At 33.6% G+C, this 21,969-nt stretch overlaps 1 protein-coding gene across 3 annotated transcripts in view; it reads right to left on the minus strand.

Moving 5' to 3' along the window:
- Positions 1-21,969, minus strand: part of LOC129941840 (calbindin-32) — a 54,023-nt gene that overhangs the window by 8,236 nt on the left and 23,818 nt on the right. For 2 of the 3 annotated variants that reach the window (XM_056050591.1, XM_056050590.1), the window contains exons 4-9: positions 21,436-21,525; positions 18,568-18,654; positions 7,179-7,319; positions 6,902-6,957; positions 6,554-6,599; positions 5,235-5,246 (exon numbers count right to left, since the gene is read on the minus strand). In XM_056050591.1, coding sequence (XP_055906566.1) covers positions 5,235-5,246; positions 6,554-6,599; positions 6,902-6,957; positions 7,179-7,319; positions 18,568-18,654; positions 21,436-21,525 — 432 coding nt within the window. The remainder of the gene's footprint in view (positions 1-5,234; positions 5,247-6,553; positions 6,600-6,901; positions 6,958-7,178; positions 7,320-18,567; positions 18,655-21,435; positions 21,526-21,969) is intronic. The other variant, XM_056050592.1, reaches the window with a different exon arrangement.

The following is a 21,969-nucleotide window of genomic DNA, read 5'->3' on the forward strand; positions in this document are numbered from 1 at the left end:
TAGTCTAAATATTATAACATACATTTTTAACATTGACATAATAATGTTAAAAACTTGTATTTCTGAGTTAGAGAACGTATTAATCTAAAATGGAGTTCCAATTCGGAATCAACAATAAAAACTGACTCTAAAACGAAAAGTCCAAAAAATTACATTCAAGTTTTTTTTTTATTCAGACAGAGTCAAATGAAGACTGTTGACTTCTCAGAAACTACGATGCCGAGAAATTACGAAAATAAGTGAAATACTAAAGCGATTTAAACTTTATCTTAGGTAAGGTTTAAACTTTGTGAAAACATCGTACGGTACAATATTCTTTGCATTGCGTTTAACCTTTGCCTTCAAAACAGCGTACTATATATTTTTTATTTTGCATTTTCAGTCATGTAGATATTTAAAAAAAAAAAACATAATCTTTTAGAAACATTGTGAGGAAAGGTTCCAATTCAGGACAACACATTCCTTTAAAAGAGTATTTTGTGCAAGCCACTTTTTCAAAGAAAGTTGTTGTACAGAAAAACAATTCATTTTGTTGACCAGTGCTATTAAAATTTAATTAGAAGATAATCGTAGTTCCTTTGTTTAAGACTTAAAAGCCAAATGTCTGGTTCAATCTTTGACTGTTTCATTTTTATAAGTTATCTTCACGAACACGTCCTCGTACAAGGAATTACAATAACATTAAAGACTAATATTACGGATTTAACTCTTAATTTGTAAGAAATTGAATTAATATGTAAGCAATAATAATAACATGTTATAAAGAGGTGCTTCTTCAATAAGCCGTTCCAATTCGGTGTAATGCAGGTGGTAAAAAATTCAAACTTTTTTTTTAACCGTTGGTTTTCAGATTTTTGTCAGAGATATAGCTATCATTGGAAATTTTTGCCATAGAAACAAAATTTCTTGATTAAATTCATTCCACTGAAGGCAACCCATTTTCTTTATAAACACTTTCATAAGTCTTACTATCAAAGATAAACTTCAACCACAAACGATTCGTTCCAATCAAAAAATTTGTTTCCAATGAAAGAAGTTTTCAATGATAGCTACAACCAACTTGTCGAATGAGTCCTAAAGATTGGTTTTAATGATGAATATCAATGATTTCCATACTGGTCCCTTAAGCTTAAGGTCTATCAACAAAAGGCGCTCTTCTTTGCATTTCAATATAGTGATTTTTTGTTTTATAATAAAGCTTAAAAATTGAAAGTTCTACAATTAAAGCGAAATATGACAAACATGAGTTTTCCAATTAAATACATTCACCTTCCCGCGGTGAAGATCGGGCGCCAAGTACCTAATCTGGAGATTGGAAATGTTGTTGGGAGCAGCAAAAGAGAGAGGGGGGGAAGTATTTCCACTGATGAATTACCGAGATTTCATCAACGGTGGCGTCTACAGTTCCAGTAAGGTTGAACTACTTAATGAACACCTTATAAGGAGCGGTTTATCCGGCTCCCCGTCTTTGGAGTTATACTAAGGATCAATGGAGAAATTCCTGTGATGGAATAACGGTGGTTTAACTACTAAGTGAACATCTAATAGGGTTTCTATGACATGTTCGGAGCCCAGGCCTATAAGGAGCGGTTTATCCGGTTTCCCGTCCTTGGATCTGGCCCTCCAGGTTGAAGGTAGTGCCGGCGGGGTGACTTCCTGATCACGTACAAATATCCTTGTTGCAAAGCCTCGGATACGGATGGCTTTACTAATAACGAACCGAACAAACGACATAAGGACAACGAACTTCGGATCTATACGTGGAATGTTAGGTAACACACCACGAGTAGCCGAACAATTAGCGGAAGCCCTAAGTTGCTGCAAACGCCATCCAAGAATTGCGATGGGATTGACCAGGCAAACGCAAACTAAAAGACTGCGATGTATACTACGGCGACTGCTACCGAGAACAAAGACAGCGTCTATATTTGGGTGTGGATTTGTTGTTGGTACCAGACTAAGGCAAAAAGTCTTGAATTTCAACAGTGTGAGTGAGCGCATCACTACGATTCACATTAAGGATAAATATGCCCCGACATATGAGAAAGATGAAGACACCAAAGACACATTCTTCGAGCTCTTGGACAAGACTTATGAGCAGTGCCCTGGCTATGGCATTAAAATTATCTTAGGAAATTTTAACGCCAAGCTAGGAAGAGAAGATATCTTTGGTGGCACAATCTGGAGATACAGCCTGCATGACACTACCTCCGACAGCGGATTCAGGCTGGTCGATTTCGCTGCGGGGCGAGACGTTCTGGTAGCTAGTACGCAGTTCATACAACTTAATATCCACAAGGGGACATGGAAATCTTCTGATCAATCGACTGTCAACCAGATTGACCACATTGCGATCGACGCACAACACTTCTCCAGTATACTATATACAGCATTTCCGAACTTTCCGAGCAGCTAACATTGACTCGGACCACTACCTCGTTGTAGCCAAGGTACGGCTACGGATATTCCGATCCAAGCCAAAACAAGGAAGTACTGTGAGAAGATTCGACGTTAAACGGCTACAACCGCAAGAGACTGCCATGTCCTTTTCCGATCGAGTCTCTGATAACCTCTTAAGGAGTCCTATGCTTCCTGCATTAAACATTGAAAACCAGTTGCAACATTACCTTGTAGCCATCAGAGACGCCGCCTCTGAAGTGCTAGGTCTCACAAGGCCACAACAGCGAAACCCCTGGTTTGACGAAGAATGCCGGCAAGCGCACGCAGCGAAACAAGAGGCATACAAAACGGCGCTGCACAGAAGGACCAAAGCTGCTCGCGAGGTCTACGAGCAGTAGAGGAGAGAGGAACACCGGCTTCTTAGATGAAAAAAAAGAGAGCATGAGAAGCGTGCGATCGAGGAGATAGAGGGATGACACAACAGGAATGAGGTTCGTAAACCTCCCAAGGGTACCAGCCACGACCCGAAGCCTGTAAAGACGATCAGGGGAAAATCGTAGTAGAACCGCAGTCTATGTTGAGAATATGGAAAGACCACTTCTCCAAATTATATAACAGCGATGACAAACCGAGTTTCGCAGTAATGGAGATAGAACCACTCAACCTAGGCGACGCAGATCAACAATTCCGTCTACCCGACCTTGACGAAATGAAGACAGCTATATCTTAACTGAAGTCAAACAAAGCTTATGAAGCTAACGGCATCGCTGCTGAACTATTCAAAGCAGCAGGCGATGACTTGGTATAGAGCATGCACCAACTCATCTGCAAGAAAGGGATGAAAGCATGCCAGATGAGTGGAATTTCAGCATGATTTTCCCAACATAAAAGAGAGGAGACCTTCTAAATTGCGCCAACTACCTGAACATTGCATATAAGATCCTTTCAGCCGTATTACGTGAACGTCTGAAGCCGTTCGTCAACAATCTGATAGATCCTTATCAGCGTAGCTCCAGACCATAAAAGCCCACCATTCACTAAATATTCACACTACAGCAGAAAAAATCAAGGAACTTCAAATCGATACCCACCATCTCTTTAAAGCCGCGTATGACAGCATCTATAGGAAAGAGCTCTAACGAGCAATGTCTAGTTTTGGGATCCCTGTCAAACTTATCCGTTTGTGCAGAATTACAATGGAGAATGCACGCTGCTCTATCAAGGTCGGAAAAGATCTTACCGATGCATTTGATGTCAAAAAAGGTTTTAGGCGATGCACTGTCATCCGACTTCTCCAATATCGTTCTGGAAATCATTGTGCAAAACTCAACTCAAAGTCCTCTCTCGGGCATCTAAAATCACAATCTATAAGACACTCATCATCCCGGTTCTCATTTGTGGCCTAGACCCTGTCAGAGAAAGATGAGAGTCTTAGGATGCTTCGAGAGTCCCGTCTGCATAGATGGAGAATGGATTAGAAGATATAACGACGAACTGTACAGCGACACTGACCTAGTTAACTACGACTTAGATGGCTGTCATGTAGAGCGAATAGACATCAACACTCCAGCCTGGAAGGTCTTCGAATCCAATCCAGAGGGACTGCGCAGTAAGGGAAGACCGCGACTCAGGTGGCACACGTATGTGGATGAAGAGTTTAACTAACTTGGCGTGCGAAACTGGAGACAGCTAGCTAGGGACCGAGCTGGCTGAAAACGCATGTTGGTCGAAACCCAAGTCCGCCGCGGACTGTATCGCCACTTTAAGTAAGTAAGTAAGAAATTAAAGGTTTTATTGGGCAGCCGAGAAGTAAGGCAATAGTGAAACTGATGACAAATTGTAGCTGCTGAGACAAGAACTCAAGACGATTAATCGCTAGAAAAGTCAGTCGTATCTTTCTAATTGCGCCCTTAAAATGTATTGAATAATTTGGAATTTCATCGTAGGCTATTTTAATATAGAAGAATGGTTGTTTAAAAGTCTCTCGTCTCCATTCGCAAGCGATGAGAGTGTATTATGAATAAAATTTTTCGAAAAAGAAGCTGGTGTAGCTGTTACAGTGAACAGATTGCGCCGCAACCATACTATGAATGGAATATATTGATGTACTAGACAATGTTTAGAGGTTCAAAGAGCTCTTGTGATTTAATACTTTTATACTTCTTTCTGAACTCAAGAAGTTATTAAGGACCAGCAAAATGTGTGAGTGGTGCAACGGTTGGAGCCGTTTAGCCTTGGTGGCTATTTGGCTGATATCGTTTTAACCTGTTAATGGTTTAATCTGATGATTTTCAATTTGAACATTTTAATTAAAATTAAACCTTTTTTTAAAAAAAACTGGCTTCACGATGTCTTTACACACTAAAATGAAAATTCCGAATGAAGTGAAAAGTTAAAGATTTCTGGAGTTCCAAAATTTAAGCATAAGATTTCCGTCAGTTATAAATTGAATCATCGGAAAATCATTGAAGCACATTTATCAAAAATTCTGTTTATAAGCAAATAAATATTCTATGTTGCGCAAATGTTTTAACATATATGTAAATAAAATTTAAAATAAAATAAGTACTTTGTTTTAATCTCTAATTTACTTAACACGTAGGAATAATATAGAATAATTTTTAACATTAATCAATTCACCATTTAACACTTGTTTTACGAACATTAAAAATAACATTAAAGTGAAACCCATTCAATAAACATAATTATTATAAGAATTTAAATTTTAATTTTAATTTGTAAGCATATTTATTATGTGTTCGTTTGCGTTTGTTTTTTTTTTATTTAATTATTAAATGAAAAGTTTTTTCATGTTTTTAATAAATACTACTTACTTCGATGCCTTCCTTTTAATTTATCATTAAGTTAAATGTTCAAGTTGATGTTGTTGTGTTGTGCGTTTTTGTTTAAAGATTCATTTATTTATTTTAAGTTTCACAAAAACAAAAAAACAGAAATTAAAGAAATTATTTTTTTAAGGGTTGACGTGTGCAGAACGGCCGAGCAAAGAGTGATGAAGTTTTTTTAATTAACGTGATTTATTTAAATATTGTATGCAAGCGTTATTCCAAAATTGTTGTTGTGTTTGATTACAATGTTGTTTTGGTTTAACATATTTTTTATATAAGCATTAAGCATTAAAAAAGAGAAATTAAAGAAATGTTTATAAGAATTATGTTTTAGTTTTTCTTTTTTTAAATTTAATAATTTAATTCTTTGAAATTTATTTTAATTTTTAAAATGAAAGATGTGAAGTAAATTGTAAGTAAACAATATATGAACAAAATGTTTAAGAAAATTAATAATTAACAACAATTGTGTATTTCGAAAAGGATTGGAACATTTGTTCTGAACAGTTGATAGTTTATATTTACATTGTATAGGTATGTACATAGGTAAGTCCAATTAATTAATTTTCATACCAAAACAAAAAGCGGTAGGTACGAGTTTTTGAGTTATTTGGGTTTTTTAAAAGAAGGCATATAAGTAAACATACATATAACACCCTATAATCAGATCTGTGTAAGTAGAAGGTTTGTAATTTTGTTCATCTTATTTGTCTATTGGGTTCAGTTTTGAAATACAATAATTTATATACATAAATGTACATTTAACTTTAGATTAAGGGAAATAATCTCATTAAAAAATAACGACGATCATGTACCCGTATAGGGTATGTTATGATTAATGTTTTTATTTTTAATTAAGTTGAATATTAATTTTGTAGAAAGCTTGGTACTAATCCATACCTACCTGCTTGTCTTGAAATTTGATTTTTCGTTGTCTGACATTAATGGGAAGAGGAACCCAGGAAGGGTCTTATATTTTCTACATTCATTCAAGGTAAACTAGGTTTTTCATTTTTTAAAACAATAAAATAAAAATAAAATTTCTATCTTAAATAAAAGTAGACTAAGGAAAACTAAACTATGTTAACTAGGAATGACAATGAGTGAAAATAGTAGAGCTTATAAATAAAGGAAATGCGATAGTAAATTGTCGATTTATGTAAATTGAGTTGTCAAACAAAATCGATAAGTTCAAAACAAAAAATATATGAAGCTTTAGCTTATTGTATGTACAGAGTTACTGGATTAGTAATAGAAGTTAAGAATTTAATTTTTAAACAAAATAAAAACAAAACTAGACTCACCTTGAAAACCTGACGACAAAGGAAATTTTCTTTGACAGGAAGCAGTCTACAGATAGTTTTGTAATATTTCAAAATTCAAATCATGCATGAAGAAATAGTTTTATATTGTTTAATTATATAATAATCCTCCGAGTAGTGTAGTATTTTTGTTGATTTGTTTTATTTGATTTTGTTTTATGTTGATAATAATATGGAGTTTATTCATTGAAGAGAAAGAAAAAATGACGGAAAATTTGATTTGTTTGAGAAAATGAATAATCTATTTTTATGTAACAAGCTAAAGAAAATCAAATAAGAGAGTTACTTTTTTACATTTTAAGGATGAAAAGGGAACTGGAAAAAACTTACTTCGCCATCTCAGAAAGTTGAAGACGTCCATCTTTATTAGCATCAAATACTCGCAGCTGGAGTTTATTTAAAAAAACAAAGTAAGATAATTCCACTTAATGTTTATGTTTTAGTAAATGGAGATTGTAAAAAGGAGTGTGAAAGCATTCCACACCTATTCCTATTAACCTTTACCTTTCAAGTATGTATATTTTCAAAGCTGATTAAATTTGTTAAAAATTCTACTCTGTACCAATATTGATATTATTTATAAAAATAAATTAAAACTTTTATTTACCATTGTATCAGTGTATTCAATTAATTTGTCCTCTGAAACGTCATTAATTTTCTTGGCCTCTTTGAGTAAATCACGAAGAAAATTTTTGAGCTCATCAGCTTCGATGTATCCACTATTATCTGTATCATATTCACGCCATATCTGGAAATATAGATTTAATTTAAAAAAATAATTAACCAATAATCTTATACACAACACATACGGGTGATTATACAAAAATTGGGTAAGTCGATGTCATCAACCAATATATACAAAATCTTCTATTTTATTAAGCTTACAATTTATTTTAAAACAGTGGATAGAGCTTTATTTAGCCACCTAATTCAGTTGTTCATTTTGATAACAAGTTATTAAAAAAACACAAGTCCGTTGTTTGTTATTTCAATTTGAAATTCGTGCGAAATATCGCCGACTCAACATCAAATCACATTTTGATTTTTTATGTTGGTAGTGAAGATAGTTGCGAATCGCACAATTTGACGGCCGACATAACTGTACCAGAGTTTGGGTTATGTTTGTTGTCTATACACTTGCTCAGCCAGTCAACATTTCAATACTATGGTGAGTCGTTATTTTTTTTTTATAATAGCTGTGTTTACTGACGATGTGCTGGACTGTTCTAGACAGAAAAGTACAGCTTTTTGCTGTTCATTGATTTTTGTTCTGTGCTGAACTGTTCTACTTTCCTGTTTATTGACAAACCTAGAACAGTTTAGAACAGGATTTTCTGTTCTTGCTTTAGAGTCAGATCAGGTTAGAACAGACTCTTGAGAAATGTCAAAATCGAAGTTGTCATTTTTTTTGTTTACGTTTTGATTTGGCTGTGCTTTGTGTTTTTTTCTCGTGATTTAAAAAAATTAAAATAAAGTTATTTTGCCAATTTGTTTAATTTGTTTAATTAAATAATTATAAAATAAATTGAAAAAATGCATCAAATTGAATTGACATCCGATGAAGGAAAGACTGTGGTTGTGCAGTGTTCACCAAATACGCGGTTGAATATCGAAAGAGGTTAAAATGAAACAAAATATTTCTATTGTATTAAAATTAATAAAATGTTGTAATTTATAGATGAAATATATAATAATAATAATAATAATATTTTTCACAGTAAAAACACAAAAAATGAATATAAATAAGCGAGAAACGAAAAATTCACACAATTTGCAATTTGTTTTGTTTTTTTTTTTGACAACTGACGTTTAACTGACTGTTCTAACTTGATCTGACGTTTCTCACGAAACTGTGCTGTCCTGTGCTGTTCTGATCTAGACACAAACTCGGTGAACACAACTTATCTGAAGTTTATTTTTATATATACATATTAGACTCAGTGTTGCCAGCTCGAAATTGGGAATCTAGTCATATCTGACTTGTTGAGTGGATGGAACTATCATGGAGCTGGACATGAGTAGGGGGCACCCGGTGCTATAGTGGACACCCGCAAACGAACAGCAGACCAACTGATTGCTACAGGAGGAGATATAACTAACCTATCTGAAATGATTGCATTTAATTTGACACTATTGGTGCATCAGGTGACTGGCTCAGCTTATATTGCCAACAAGCTTACAATGAAGTCACTAAGTTGTTTTTGTTATACCGATGGATGTAAAAATTACAAGCTAGTATCTATTGATTATCATCGATCGACGCCAGGAACTAGCGGTTATTCGCATCATGAAAGTCGATATAGTAGTGGTGATTATGTTTTGGGCAAATATATCACAAAGAAAACAGAATATCACTAAGCAGCGGTCTAATCTTCGGTTGATGATGAAAACGATGAACTAAGTTACTTTTCTCAAAAATTTTAACCAAAATGACACTCTGTTTAAATCAGAAATTCTCCATTTAACAAGATGGAAATCTCAGACTGACATTTAGGTTTGCCTAAATGCAAAAAACAACCACGTTCTCACATTTGGTCTTCAGGCCCATCAAAAGGCTTAATTTTAGTCCTCAGTCCCATCTAAACTCTTCATTTTGAATGTTTCATGGCCTTTGTTCAAAAACGAAACAATCATAACCAACATAATCTGAAGTGCTGACATGGTCTTAAATTGGAATAGCTTTTTAATTTCAATCCAAATAAAGGTTATTAATGTATATTAAATAGATAAAATAAAATTGACCAAATACATATTTATTGATTTATTGGTGCCGTACTTTGTTAACTTAAATTATTTGTGAGCGCAATATGCGCTGCAACTGGTAAAGTTTAAGCTTGTTAACAATTAAATATGCTATGAAATAATTGGCTGCTATTATCGCTATTTTTTTTTATAAAGTTAGTTGAAGCGGAAATGTCTTTATTGAACATGTCTAAAATATTATTGGCTTTCTCAAAAATATTTTCTACACTAACCTCTGCTTTATATCTGAAAACTATTATGTTCTGCATTGATAAAATGTAATCTATGGAAGTATTTATTATCAGCAGCACTTTTACTAAACATACCCTTCAAATAGTAATAAGTAAACTTGAACTTTGGTAACTTAAACATTTTTAAGGAATGAATGAAAATTATATTTTGCGTTAAACTGTGGAAATTCACTAAAAAAAACTTTCCATACGTCAACAATTAACATTAATGACGATTACATGATCTATTGAATAAATTGCGAATTCAGAACGATTTTAAGAAGTTTTCATTTAGTGATATATGTCACAATTTGCATAGTATTTGTTATGCATTTATTCAACAGGTTCGTTATAATCGTTCTGATTATTTTTTTTAAAACATTGGTGTTCCTTTGATGCATAGTTTTTTATAGCACATACATGTATGCTTTCATCAATCAAGAATGTTATGGATAAGGTATTTTTCGATTAGAATATAACTCTTTTTAAAAATTTAAATTTAATAATCAAAATGGAATTGAAAAAAAGCTGCAAGCTTAAATCATTAAAAACAAACTATAAATTTACTTGGGTTAATTAAATTGATGCAGATTTCAATTACTTGGAAATAAAATATTTGGGCCTTTCATTAACGAAAATTTATTAGAATTCAATAAATTGCTCTCGCAACCTTAACTTGATGGTTCTTCGAATGCACCTTTGATACAATAATCCGAGGTTAAATATGAAATTTAAAGAATTTCATAGTGATTACTGTAAATTAGTGAATTATTTATAATAAACTGATGTTGAACATGCTTTTTTCAAGACAAAAATATACATTGTGTTCAGATCAGAATAATAATCTAAACAGAGCTTAATAAAACTCTTGTACATGATTATACTTTGAAGTGTAGATGTCTCTTTCATTATACCAAATTAATTTGTTTAAATCGGAAGCCACATCTCTATATTTCTTTTTCTGTATCCTTCTTCTTGATTCAACCTTCAACCGAGTAAGACCTACCTAAGGAATAAAAATTGTTAAAACTACCACAACGATTCTTTTATTTCATCGTAATCATTGAGCAACCAGCGGGGATATATCATATCCCAACATTTGGTCCTACGAACCGTATAATATATTCGTATATTTATTCATCCATCAACGAGATATCAAAATTCTTGCTTATAAATTTATCAACCATTACATTCAACAAGACAAGAAAAATCATCTCTAAATCAACTATCGAGTTCTTGGAATCACACATTAACCCACATGCTTCTTCGAACAAAACCATCAAACAGAAAACAACTTGCTTCGAAGTGGAACACCAGCTCTCCATCAACCATCAACCTGATAAAAACTCAATTCGTTCATCAATTTGTCTTAATAAGCATCTGAAGATCATTGTGCAAAGATCTCCAAATTTTGTTAACGAGAAAAAGCAAACTCTACTCTATGAACCATCATCAGTGTTGAAATCTACAAGCAATTCCCTTAATTGCTCACAATCGTCATTCACCCAAGCCCTGATCAGTGCATCAAATCTGTCATCATCTTGCTCCACCACCGCCGCAATCAATTTAATCCGCTCTACGATCATCGCCTCGCACCTTGCTTCACAAGCTGACCACACAATTGAAGAGATCACAATTGCAGAATCAGCATAATCATACACAGCGCCTCTCACTTTCATCGCACACCATTCACCATTATCAGTCATTATCAGCTACTCAACAACAACCGATCTTAACCTGCGATCATTATCAGAGTTATTTCTTTTATGAAGACAGCTTTAAAAGAAAATAAAAGAAAAAAAATCAAAACCACTTTTATCATCGAACAGCTCAAGGGAGACTAGTAAATTGCGAGAATCATCATAAAAACTTCATAAACAGGTGCGTGCTTTATTTAAATTCAGTGCATTTATATTAAATCTATATTTAAAAAGCATTTTTATTTTATAAAAGCCCTTTGCGCTTTAAAAAGTAATTGATTTTTACACATATTTGATAGTGATTTGATCCGAAAGTTTAAGTGCTGGTTTTACATAAAGTTTGACAACATCGTTTCCTTTAAGTTAGATAAGTTTTGTACGTTTTCGCGCCCATAACTTTGAGGTTAGAAGTTTTCTGAAAAGTATGACTATGCTAGCTAATTTTATTGTTGTTGCTGACCAATTGGTTCAATTTCAATCTTCCTATCAGGAACTTCCTATTGTGGACAAATCCATTACCTACTTAGAAACCTCTAAGGAGGAATTAAAGATAATTTGGTCAAATATTAAATCATGTTATAGTGCTTGTGTAGCAGAAGATGATCAGGAAAACATAGAATCTATTAAAGCTAAATATAGGACTTCGTCAAATACATATATAACTATTCTAAGTGAAATTATAGACGAATGCAACAAATTGAAACTGATCAAAGAAGACGAGGAAAAACTAAGGTTCAATGCGATTTCAAATAACAATAATCCGTGTATAAAAGTTCCGCCTTGTGACACAGAGATTTTCTTTGGAGATTATCTGACTTGGCCCTCGTTTCGTGACATGTTCACTGCGGTATATATAAACCATCCGAAACTTTGCGCGGTTCAAAAACTCTTTCATCTCCGTGCCAAGACAAAAGGCGAAGCTTATAGTATAGTTTCGAAATTTCCCCTTACAGAAGAAAATTTTGAATTGGCCTGGAAGGCACTTTCTGATCAATATGAAAATCGCAGAATCTTAGTAAACAATCAAATAAAAACTCTTTTTAACCTTCCTGTTTTAACAGCTGAATCTGGCAAAGATATAAGGGATTTACAAAGGAATATTAATGACTGCTTGTCGATTTTAAAGGCCCATCATCTGTCGATAGACTCTTGGGACCCTATTCTGGTTTACCTCTGCTCAAATCGACTTCCTGAAAGTACACTTTCTTTATGGGAGCAGGTAATTAAAAGTCCACGTGATATTCCCAAGTGGGATGAGATGGATACTTTCCTTACTAATAGGTACAGGGCACTAGAAACCGTATCCGATCTTAAGTTTTCTTCAAAACCTAAAGCCCAAACTTACAAACCGCAATCTTCTCAGCTTAATCAAAAACAAAGGCATAAGGCTTTTCATACAAAAATTTATAACTTTAGCTGCAAATTGTGCCAAGATTCTCACCCTCTTCGACTGTGTCCTAAGTTTTTAGAAATGAATGTAGATGAAAGGATTTCTAAAGTTGTCGCTTTAAAATTTTGCCAAAATTGTTTATCGCCTTCACACGAAGTTAAAACTTGTAAAAGGAATTATCATTGCACAGTGTGTAAAAAGAGGCATCATTCACTCTTACACAACTCACATGTTCAAACTCAGTCCGTTTTATCAACTTCTACCCCCGAATTTAAACCACAACCAATACAGTCTACTGCACCTATCAGTTCTCATCAAGTTAATTCTAGTTTTGCTCAAAACAATCAACGAATCCTTTTGGCCACAGCCTTGATTAATATCTTTCATTTAGGAAATACGCACACTTTACGAGCGCTTATTGATAGTGGCTCAGAAGTAACATTATTATCTGAAGAGACTCAACGAAAATTAAGATTGCCAATAAAACCAATTCAAGCACAGATTACAGGTATGAGTACCGTTGTTACTGCACATTCTACAAAACTGTGCACCCTCTGCATCGGGTCTAAGTATATACCATCTTTTACATTAAGTGCAAACGCAATTGTATTGGAAAAACTAACCGATGATTTGCCCTCGTGTTTAATACTTCCTGAAGAAGTTACAGATCCTCTTGATTTCAATCTTGCAGATCCATATTTTTATGAGAGCTCTAAGATAGATATAGTCATAGGTTCTGACTTATACCCTTCAATTATTAGCGAAGGTGTCAAACGTGACATTTTCGGATCACTTATTGCTCAGAATACCATATTTGGCTGGGTACTTTCCGGTCCACTTAGGCACGAAAGATTCAAATGCAATACAACTATTCTATCTCATTTTTATGAAACTTCAATCGATGAACAAATCTCAAAATTTTGGGAGATCGAAGAGATTCCTGACAAACCAATTCCTTCTCATGAAGATGAAATTTGCGAACGTTTGTATTCTGAGACAACAACCAGAAACGCTGAAGGTCGTTATATTGTACGCCTTCCATTTAAAAACTCAATTTCAACCCTCGGACATTCAAGAAACATTGCTCTAAAGCAATTTATTCGCATGGAAAATTCGTTAAAAAAAAATCCAGAGTTTCATGGAAAATATAATGAGGTCCTTGAAGAATATGCCACATTAGGGCATATGAAGTTTGTTCCATCTGAGGAACTTATAAAAAACAACCAAATCTGTTCTTATTATCTACCACACCATTCTATAATAAAGGCTGATAGTACCACAACCAAGATCAGAGTCGTTTTTAATGCTTCTAGCGTATCAACTAATGGAACTAGTCTCAACGACATATTATATACAGGGCCATCCTTACAAAGTAACCTCATGACTCTTATTTTGAAATGGCGGTTTTACCAATTTGTTTTCAACGCGGACATCGAAAAGATGTACCGCCAAATACTTATCCATCCCGAAGACACTACATAGCAAAGAATTTTATTCCGTAGATCGGGGGATAGCAATATTGAAGACTGTGAGCTTAAGACCGTTACCTTTGGGGTTAACTGCGCGCCTTATTTAGCTATTCGTACACTCTTACAATTGGCAGATGACGTGCAACAAACTTTTCCTCTCGCTTCTGCTATCCTTAAAAATGAATTTTATGTTGACGATGCTCTGTCCGGAGCCCATGACATTGCAACTGCTTTAGAGGCACAACGTCAACTCTCTGAAGCTTTAAGTTCAGCTGGATTTTCTTTACGGAAATGGACATCAAACTGCGCAGATTTGATTAAGCGTATTCCTGCTTCAGATCGTTATGATCAAGATTTTCTTAAATTAGAAGATAGAAGCATTTCTAAAACACTTGGAATCAAGTGGAATGCGAAGTCCGATTCTTTTCATTTCTCCTTCCAAGCATTGAAGGAAGATTATCTTTTAACCAAAAGAGCAGTTTTCTCGATAATTTCGAGACTTTTTGATCCCGCAGGATGGTTAGCTTCCATAATCATCACTGCGAAAATCATAATGCAGCAAATTTGGCGTGATGGGACGTCCTGGGACACACCCCTTGTGCCCCTAACGTGTCACCGCTGGAAAGTCTTCTTCGCTAATCTTCCTGAGATAAGCAATATTCAAGTACCTCGATGGATAGATTACAAACCAGCAATTCCAATCCAAATTCATGGATTTTCTGACGCCTCCGAGCAAGCTTATTCAGCAGCCTTTTACATACGAGTCCAGCATAGCGAAAACAGTTGGTCTTGTCATCTTTTATGCTGCAAAAGCAAAGTTGCTCCAGTAAAACAGTTGGCTCTGCCAAGGCTTGAACTATGTGGGGCCGTCTTATTATCTAACCTTTATAAAAAGGCTATAACTGAACTTGCCTGTTCACAACATGAATTATTTTTATGGACAGATAGCTCTATTGTATTGTCATGGCTAAACAAACCACCATATACATGGAAAACCTTTGTTGGCAATAGAGTTTCACAAATTCAAACAAATACTCCCAACGCAAAATGGAACCACGTTCGATCAGTGGATAATCCAGCTGACCTACCAACACGCGGCTTATCTCCCAAGGAACTTCAGTCGAGTAACTTATGGTGGCATGGACCATCATGGCTCTGTCAATCTTCATATGAGTGGCCTAAATCTGAACTAAACCACATTGAAGACATTAATCTTGAAGAAAGACCTTTGAAATCATACCAAACATCTTTAAAACCGAATGTCGATAACATCGTAGAAAGATTTTCGTCTTGGCCAAAGACCTTACGTGTAGTTTGTTACATACTTAGATTTTTTCAAAGAACCCATGGCCCTCTGAGAAAAAACTTTTCGTACTCATCTCTAATAATAAACCAAGATGAAATAACTAATGCTAGAAATCGACTTATTCGCTTAACTCAATCGATTTATTTTCACGAAGAATATCAAGCTCTTTCAAAAGGTGAACTTATCCCACGGAAAAGTTCCTTAGCTTCTCTTAATCCCATGATAGATCAAAACCAAATAATGCGTTCCAATAGCAGACTAACATCATCCACTCTTTCTTTTAACGAGAAGTATCCAATTATCTTACCTTATCAAGCAAAAATATCACTGCTACTTGTTAAATTTGTGCATGATATATCACTTCACGGTGGAAATCAACTAGTGGTGCGCTTGATAAGATGTGAGTTTTGGATACCAAAAATTAAAAATCTGGTGAAAAAACATATTAAGTCCTGTAAAGAATGCATTATCCACAAAAAACAAACGCAAAGTCAGATTATGGCTGCACTACCCCTTGAAAGAACCCAAATCTCATCACCTTTTACTGTCACAGGCTTGGATTTTGCAGGCCCCTTTTTAATAAAAAGTTTCGCTGGACGAAACTATCGAACCACGAAAGGGTATGTCTGTCTCTTCGTATGCTTTGCTACCAAAGCAATACATCTGGAAGCTACAAGTGACTTGACGTCCCAAGCATTTTTAGCGGCCTTGAATAGATTCATTGCGCGACGAGGTATGCCTAAGACGATATATTCAGATAATGGAACAAACTTAGTGGGAGCCAGTAAAATTCTGGCAAACGATTTTAAGAAATTCATTACTTCTCTTTCTCCAGAAGTTTCACGGCAATATAAAAATAGAAATCTTGAATGGAAATTCATTCCCCCCGGTGCACCTCATATGGGGGGTTTATGGGAGGCTGGGGTAAAAAGCTTCAAGCTTCACTTTAGGAAAGTTGCGGGTACTAATAAGCTTACTTTTGAAGAGTTTTCGACTCTTCTTACCAGAATTGAAGCTTGCTTAAACTCCAGGCCCATCTCCTCCATATCAGAAAATGCAACCGACATTCCTCCATTAACTCCAGGTCATTTCCTCAGAGGAGGACCTCTATTAACTCCTCTAGAACCTGCTTCAGATGAAAGCTCCCTAAGCTGTGTTAAACGATGGGAAAAGGTTCAAGTTTTGCATCAACAATTCTGTCAACGATGGAAAAACGAATATTTAAAGGAAATGAACAAAAGATATAAGTGGAAATTTCCCAACAGAAATATAACAATCGATGATCTAGTTGTCATAAGAGATGAAAATCTTCCCCCAAATGAATGGCGTTTAGGTCGAGTAGTTAAGGTCCATCAGGGATCAGATAGTCGAGTACGTGTCGTGGATATAAGAACTCAGAATGGAGTTATAGCCCGTCCAATAGTGAAACTTTGTGTATTACTACCATCTTAAAAGACTTCAATCAATTTCGCGTAACATATTATAATTGGAGAATTTGTATATTGCACTGATTTTGAATATCGCTAGCCTCCTTATATTGTCTTTATGTTATATTTAATTATATTACAAAAAATTGTGTACTATTCAAAACTTATAATAATTGTAATTTTAGATAATCATTTATTATAATTATGTAAGGGGTACTTCCGAACATTTTTTTTCTCTTTATTTAATTTTTATTTTGAATTTTGTTTAAACTTTTGATGAATTGTATATATCTTACAGCCGTTGCTGCAAGGCGGCCGGTAATGTTCAGATCAGAATAATAATCTAAACAGAGCTTAATAAAACTCTTGTACATGATTATACTTTGAAGTGTAGATGTCTCTTTCATTATACCAAATTAATTTGTTTAAATCGGAAGCCACATCTCTATATTTCTTTTTCTGTATCCTTCTTCTTGATTCAACCTTCAACCGAGTAAGACCTACCTAAGGAATAAAAATTGTTAAAACTACCACAACGATTCTTTTATTTCATCGTAATCATTGAGCAACCAGCGGGGATATATCATATCCCAACACATTGGTTCGCTATCAATAAAATGACTGCAAAATTAAAGCTTAAAACTGACTTTTTCATAGAATAAAGTAAAAAGAATAATCTGGGAAAAAACTTATTAACCTCCCCATTTTATTTTTCATTGCAAAATGCCGCTAGCAAAACGCATAGTTTTTTTTTTGTTGGTTTTCACGTCTATTAATGGACTAATTGTCAAACTTACAAATACAACAATGTAAAAAAACGGGTTTTTTTAGAATGAATCGTACGAAAGATTCCCATTTTGGTAAATGGAGTATTTTTGGTTTTAACTAGACGAAAAAGATGTGTCAGATGTTCCCATGAATCAAATCATAAACCTTATTAAGAAAGGAAAAAAAGTTTTTTTTTCACCAATTTAAGGAAAAAATTGATGTTTTCGAAAATTAATTCTATACTTTTGGAATACGTTTTTTTGTAGAGAAAAACATATTATTTATTTGAGTATTACTTTTCCTTGGATGTTTGTAAGGTAAAGCTTATTTTATTTACTTGTTGTTTTTTAGAAAAATACCCATTGTTAGGTAAAATTACCTCAAAAAATATGAAAGGTGAATATAAGTTAAGTACTTTTAAGATGAATATTATTAGATTTTGTTTGTTGATTACTTAAAAATATTTAGGTAAACTACAAAAAAGTATAGTAAAATATAAGTGAATAACTTTACGTTAAATGTCAAAAGGCTGTTTTGAAAACTGATATAGTATTTTCTCGCAGTATTACTTATTAATAATTATTTTTAATTGTTACTAAGTGATTTTAATTCTTTTAAAAGACATATGCTTTTGTTAAATCCTGAGAGATTTTTACAAATTTGTATTGAATTTTATTTTAATAGTTTTAAAACTGTGTATTTTATCAGCACTATCTGTCAGTCCCTTGGCAGTCAAATTCTGAAATTTTTAAACATCTTACAATGTACTCAAAAAAGTGACTGGCCAGATTTGGAATAATATATTAATTAGATTAGCCATCATATACTTTCGTTGTAGAAGTTTGATTTAATAACTTTCGTAAACAAAATATCCCCAAAAGTTACCCAAGTTTTGTATAATCATCAATAACCAGTGTTTTAATTAAAGCTAAATATAATTGGACAAGTCTTCAAAACTTCGTACCTTCATAAACTCCACACTTGATTCCAATGGATTATCGAATCGGAACAGCAAAAGAAAATTCTCTTCCATTGGAAGTAGTTGGGCAAGCTGCAATGAAATGAATTTAAAAAAGAAAATATTAAACATACAAAACTTAATTAATTATATTTTTTGAACTTTTTTAATTCTATTTTAAAATAATATATACATATGTAGGTGCTTCTAAAAATTCTTGTAAATTCTTTGTATGTTATATTTTGTTAGCATGAAAACAATCTCTGTCGAATAAATATGATGCCGATCTTTTGGATCCTTTTTATGTTGAAAAATTGAAATTGAATTTTTCTCTGAAGACTAAACGTGACAATCTCGATTATGTTTTTCTCACATTAAATGAAGCAGTCAGTAGATATTTTTGTGATTAAAAAATTATGCCAAGAAAAGCTCTTTCTTTTATTAAACCTCATGTTTTGTGTATATTCTTGAGACTTTTTATATTCTTGAAAATGAAATATACCAATTAAATCAATAGTGGTATGGTACCAGTGGCATGATGGTTAAAGTTTTTTCACGGATATTGCCTCTTGCGAGGAATTGACAAATCCTCCAAGAATAATTCTTGTCATGAAAAGTGTTTTCTCAAATTGGTCGTTCGGATTCGGCTTAAAACAACAAATAAAAGGTTACATAAACAGAAAATATTGTCTTCAAAGAATTTGACTCATAATTTCTATTTATCGCATCATCAATCTACAAACCTCTGAGGAGGAAAATACATACACGAAATTGTTTATACATATCGTATACTTAGTAGCTTAGCAACATAATTTTACATATAAGCTATATAAAAGTATAGTCTATGTACTCATCAAACGGATATTGTAGATACTATACAAAAAAAAGCATATGCCACAGTGTATCCTTTGTAAGGTTGGCTTCTAGCTCCAGGTAAATAATTTGATTTAAATAGTGGTGGCCGTATATTGAGGAGGACAATAATTATCTTATGGCAAGAGACCTGGTGTTCGCTTATTATTTAAGCCATTTATCTTCTTAACCTTAAGTAGTAATCGCAATAATTATTGCATTAATTCCAATTTTTAATCATCATAAAATTATCATATATGTACATATTTAACTTAAAAATACGTACGACATGCAAGTATCTCAAAAATATTAATAGTTTCTTATATACACTTCGTGCCACATGGATAGGGACAAGATTTTTTAGTTTTTTCTTAAAGCCTTGAGGTTTTTGGGAAACCCAAAAGTGGAATGAATGAGACATGTATGCATTAAGTTTATATTACAAGCAAACATATTTGGATTAAGTTGATAAATACAAGTTTTATGACGGTTTTTAAAAAGAAGGTCATGAAAATTACCTGTTTTTTGTGTTACCTAAGTAAGACTCTTTAAAGTAAAGAAAATAACAAAATATCTTATGGTTTAGGTAAATACTGCTTTTATTGAATGGATTAAAATAATTTTTAGTAATGGGTGGTGCCTCCTGTTTTCTGAATTACTTCAAGTAATTTAAGTGGTGTATGGATTCATAGAGTGCTGTCAGATAATTGAGCGAAATTTAGGCACAGGTCCATTTTATGGCTTTAATAATCTCTTCGGTTTTTTGGTATTGACGTTCTCTTTCATAGACTTTTCTTGAAAGTCATCCCCACGCGTTTTCCATGATTTTCAGGTCAGACAAATATTGGGGCCATGGTAATAAGTTCACATTTTGCCTCAAAATCCAGGCTTATGTTGTTCGTGCGGTATGTATTGGTGCATTATCTTGTTGGAAAGTCCATCGTTGTCCACTACATAAATCAGAAAACTGCGGAAAGGTTCGTTCCAGAATCGATTGTCTTCATTTTAGAGCTTTGACAATCCAGCTAATCTGTCCCGTAATAGGTAATTGCTCCCTGTTTTTCGAGATAGATTTCTTCCGTTCTTTTATCATGGAAATAGCAACTATATCCATCAGGACCGTACAATTTATTTTTTTTTTCATCGGAAAAAGCGAAGGTATGCCAAGCTCGATTCCACCTGATGTGATTTGTTGCAAAATTAAGGCGTTGGCTCATGATGGCAGCTTTCAATGATGGTTTTTTCTTCGTTTTGTTTGTGTCGTATATGGTCTGTCTTCTGTATCAACGAGCAACAGTCGATCTACTAGCATTTACCCCCACTTTCTGTCTTAATTTTATTAATTGAAAGCCTTTAAATTTAAGCAGCTCTCACTATCGCCCGCCTTTAATGAAATGATGTGCCTTTGTTGACTCTTTATTTCTGGTTTTTTTCATACCTCTCTGGGTCCTTGAGATAGTTGTGTACTGTATACAACATTCTAACTTTTCCTAATTTGTCCAGCTATAAAACGGATGGTTTTTCCGTGATCCCGGTAAGCTCAAATTCGTCCTATTTTCTCCTTGGTTAGACCTTTACCTATCCATACTTCTTGATTCTATCAAAATAATACTCGCACAAAGCTCTCAAACAATCAAAGTATCCTTTTATCTAATTTAAAACACTCTAATAGGTAAATTTAGTTGTTTTCCCTATAACCTTCCTCGGAATAACCACCAAAAAACTTGTATCTATTAACTTTATCCAAAATTTTCGTATGCAACATGATTTTAATACATACCTAATTTATTCCACATTTCGGGTTTTCCAAAAAAAAACCCTAAGTGTTTGAAAGACACCGACAAATAAAAAACGAAAAAAGACTTGTCTCTAATCATGTGACACGAAGTGTATGTATATACCAAAAATATCAATACTTTCTTATAAATGGAAATTGAAAAAAGCATGTATTGTACATACTATGTGCTATAGTTAAATATGTACCTACTCGTGGTTTCTTATTTATAGTTATGTTTTTGTTACCTCTCTGATGTCTATTTTGCCATCCTGATTATCATCGTAAGCTTCCATAAAGCACGATTTTAATTCAGCCAACATTGTATCGGTTACAGCCTGAAAAATAAATACAAATTAGCTACAAAATATTTATTGCATCTCAATTAATTAAAATTCAAATAAATTAATAACATTTTTTAAAAAGGTTTAAAACTTAAAGTTGGGAACACTATTTTAACTTGCGGCCATTTAGATAGCTGTCAAGTTTATTTCTTTAAGTTTTGTTTAACATTTCAACATGGATAGAAAAACGTTCAAACGTTCAAACAACGGCTTAAAAAACTTTATTTATATTGAAAATCATGGTTCTGTTCGAATTGTTCATAAGCTTATTTTGTTTAGCGATGAAGCTCATTTTTTGTTGAATGAAGACATCAATAAACAAGATTTAAAAACTATGTCGACCAGAACATTACAGTCAATGGTGACCGCTAAAGAGCCATGATAACTGACTTTTTCTAAAAAGACATGTCACACAGCTAATGCCACAATTTATTTATT

This window comes from Eupeodes corollae, chromosome 1 (assembly GCF_945859685.1).
Source record: "Eupeodes corollae chromosome 1, idEupCoro1.1, whole genome shotgun sequence".
NCBI classification, from domain to species: Eukaryota; Metazoa; Arthropoda; class Insecta; order Diptera; family Syrphidae; genus Eupeodes; species Eupeodes corollae.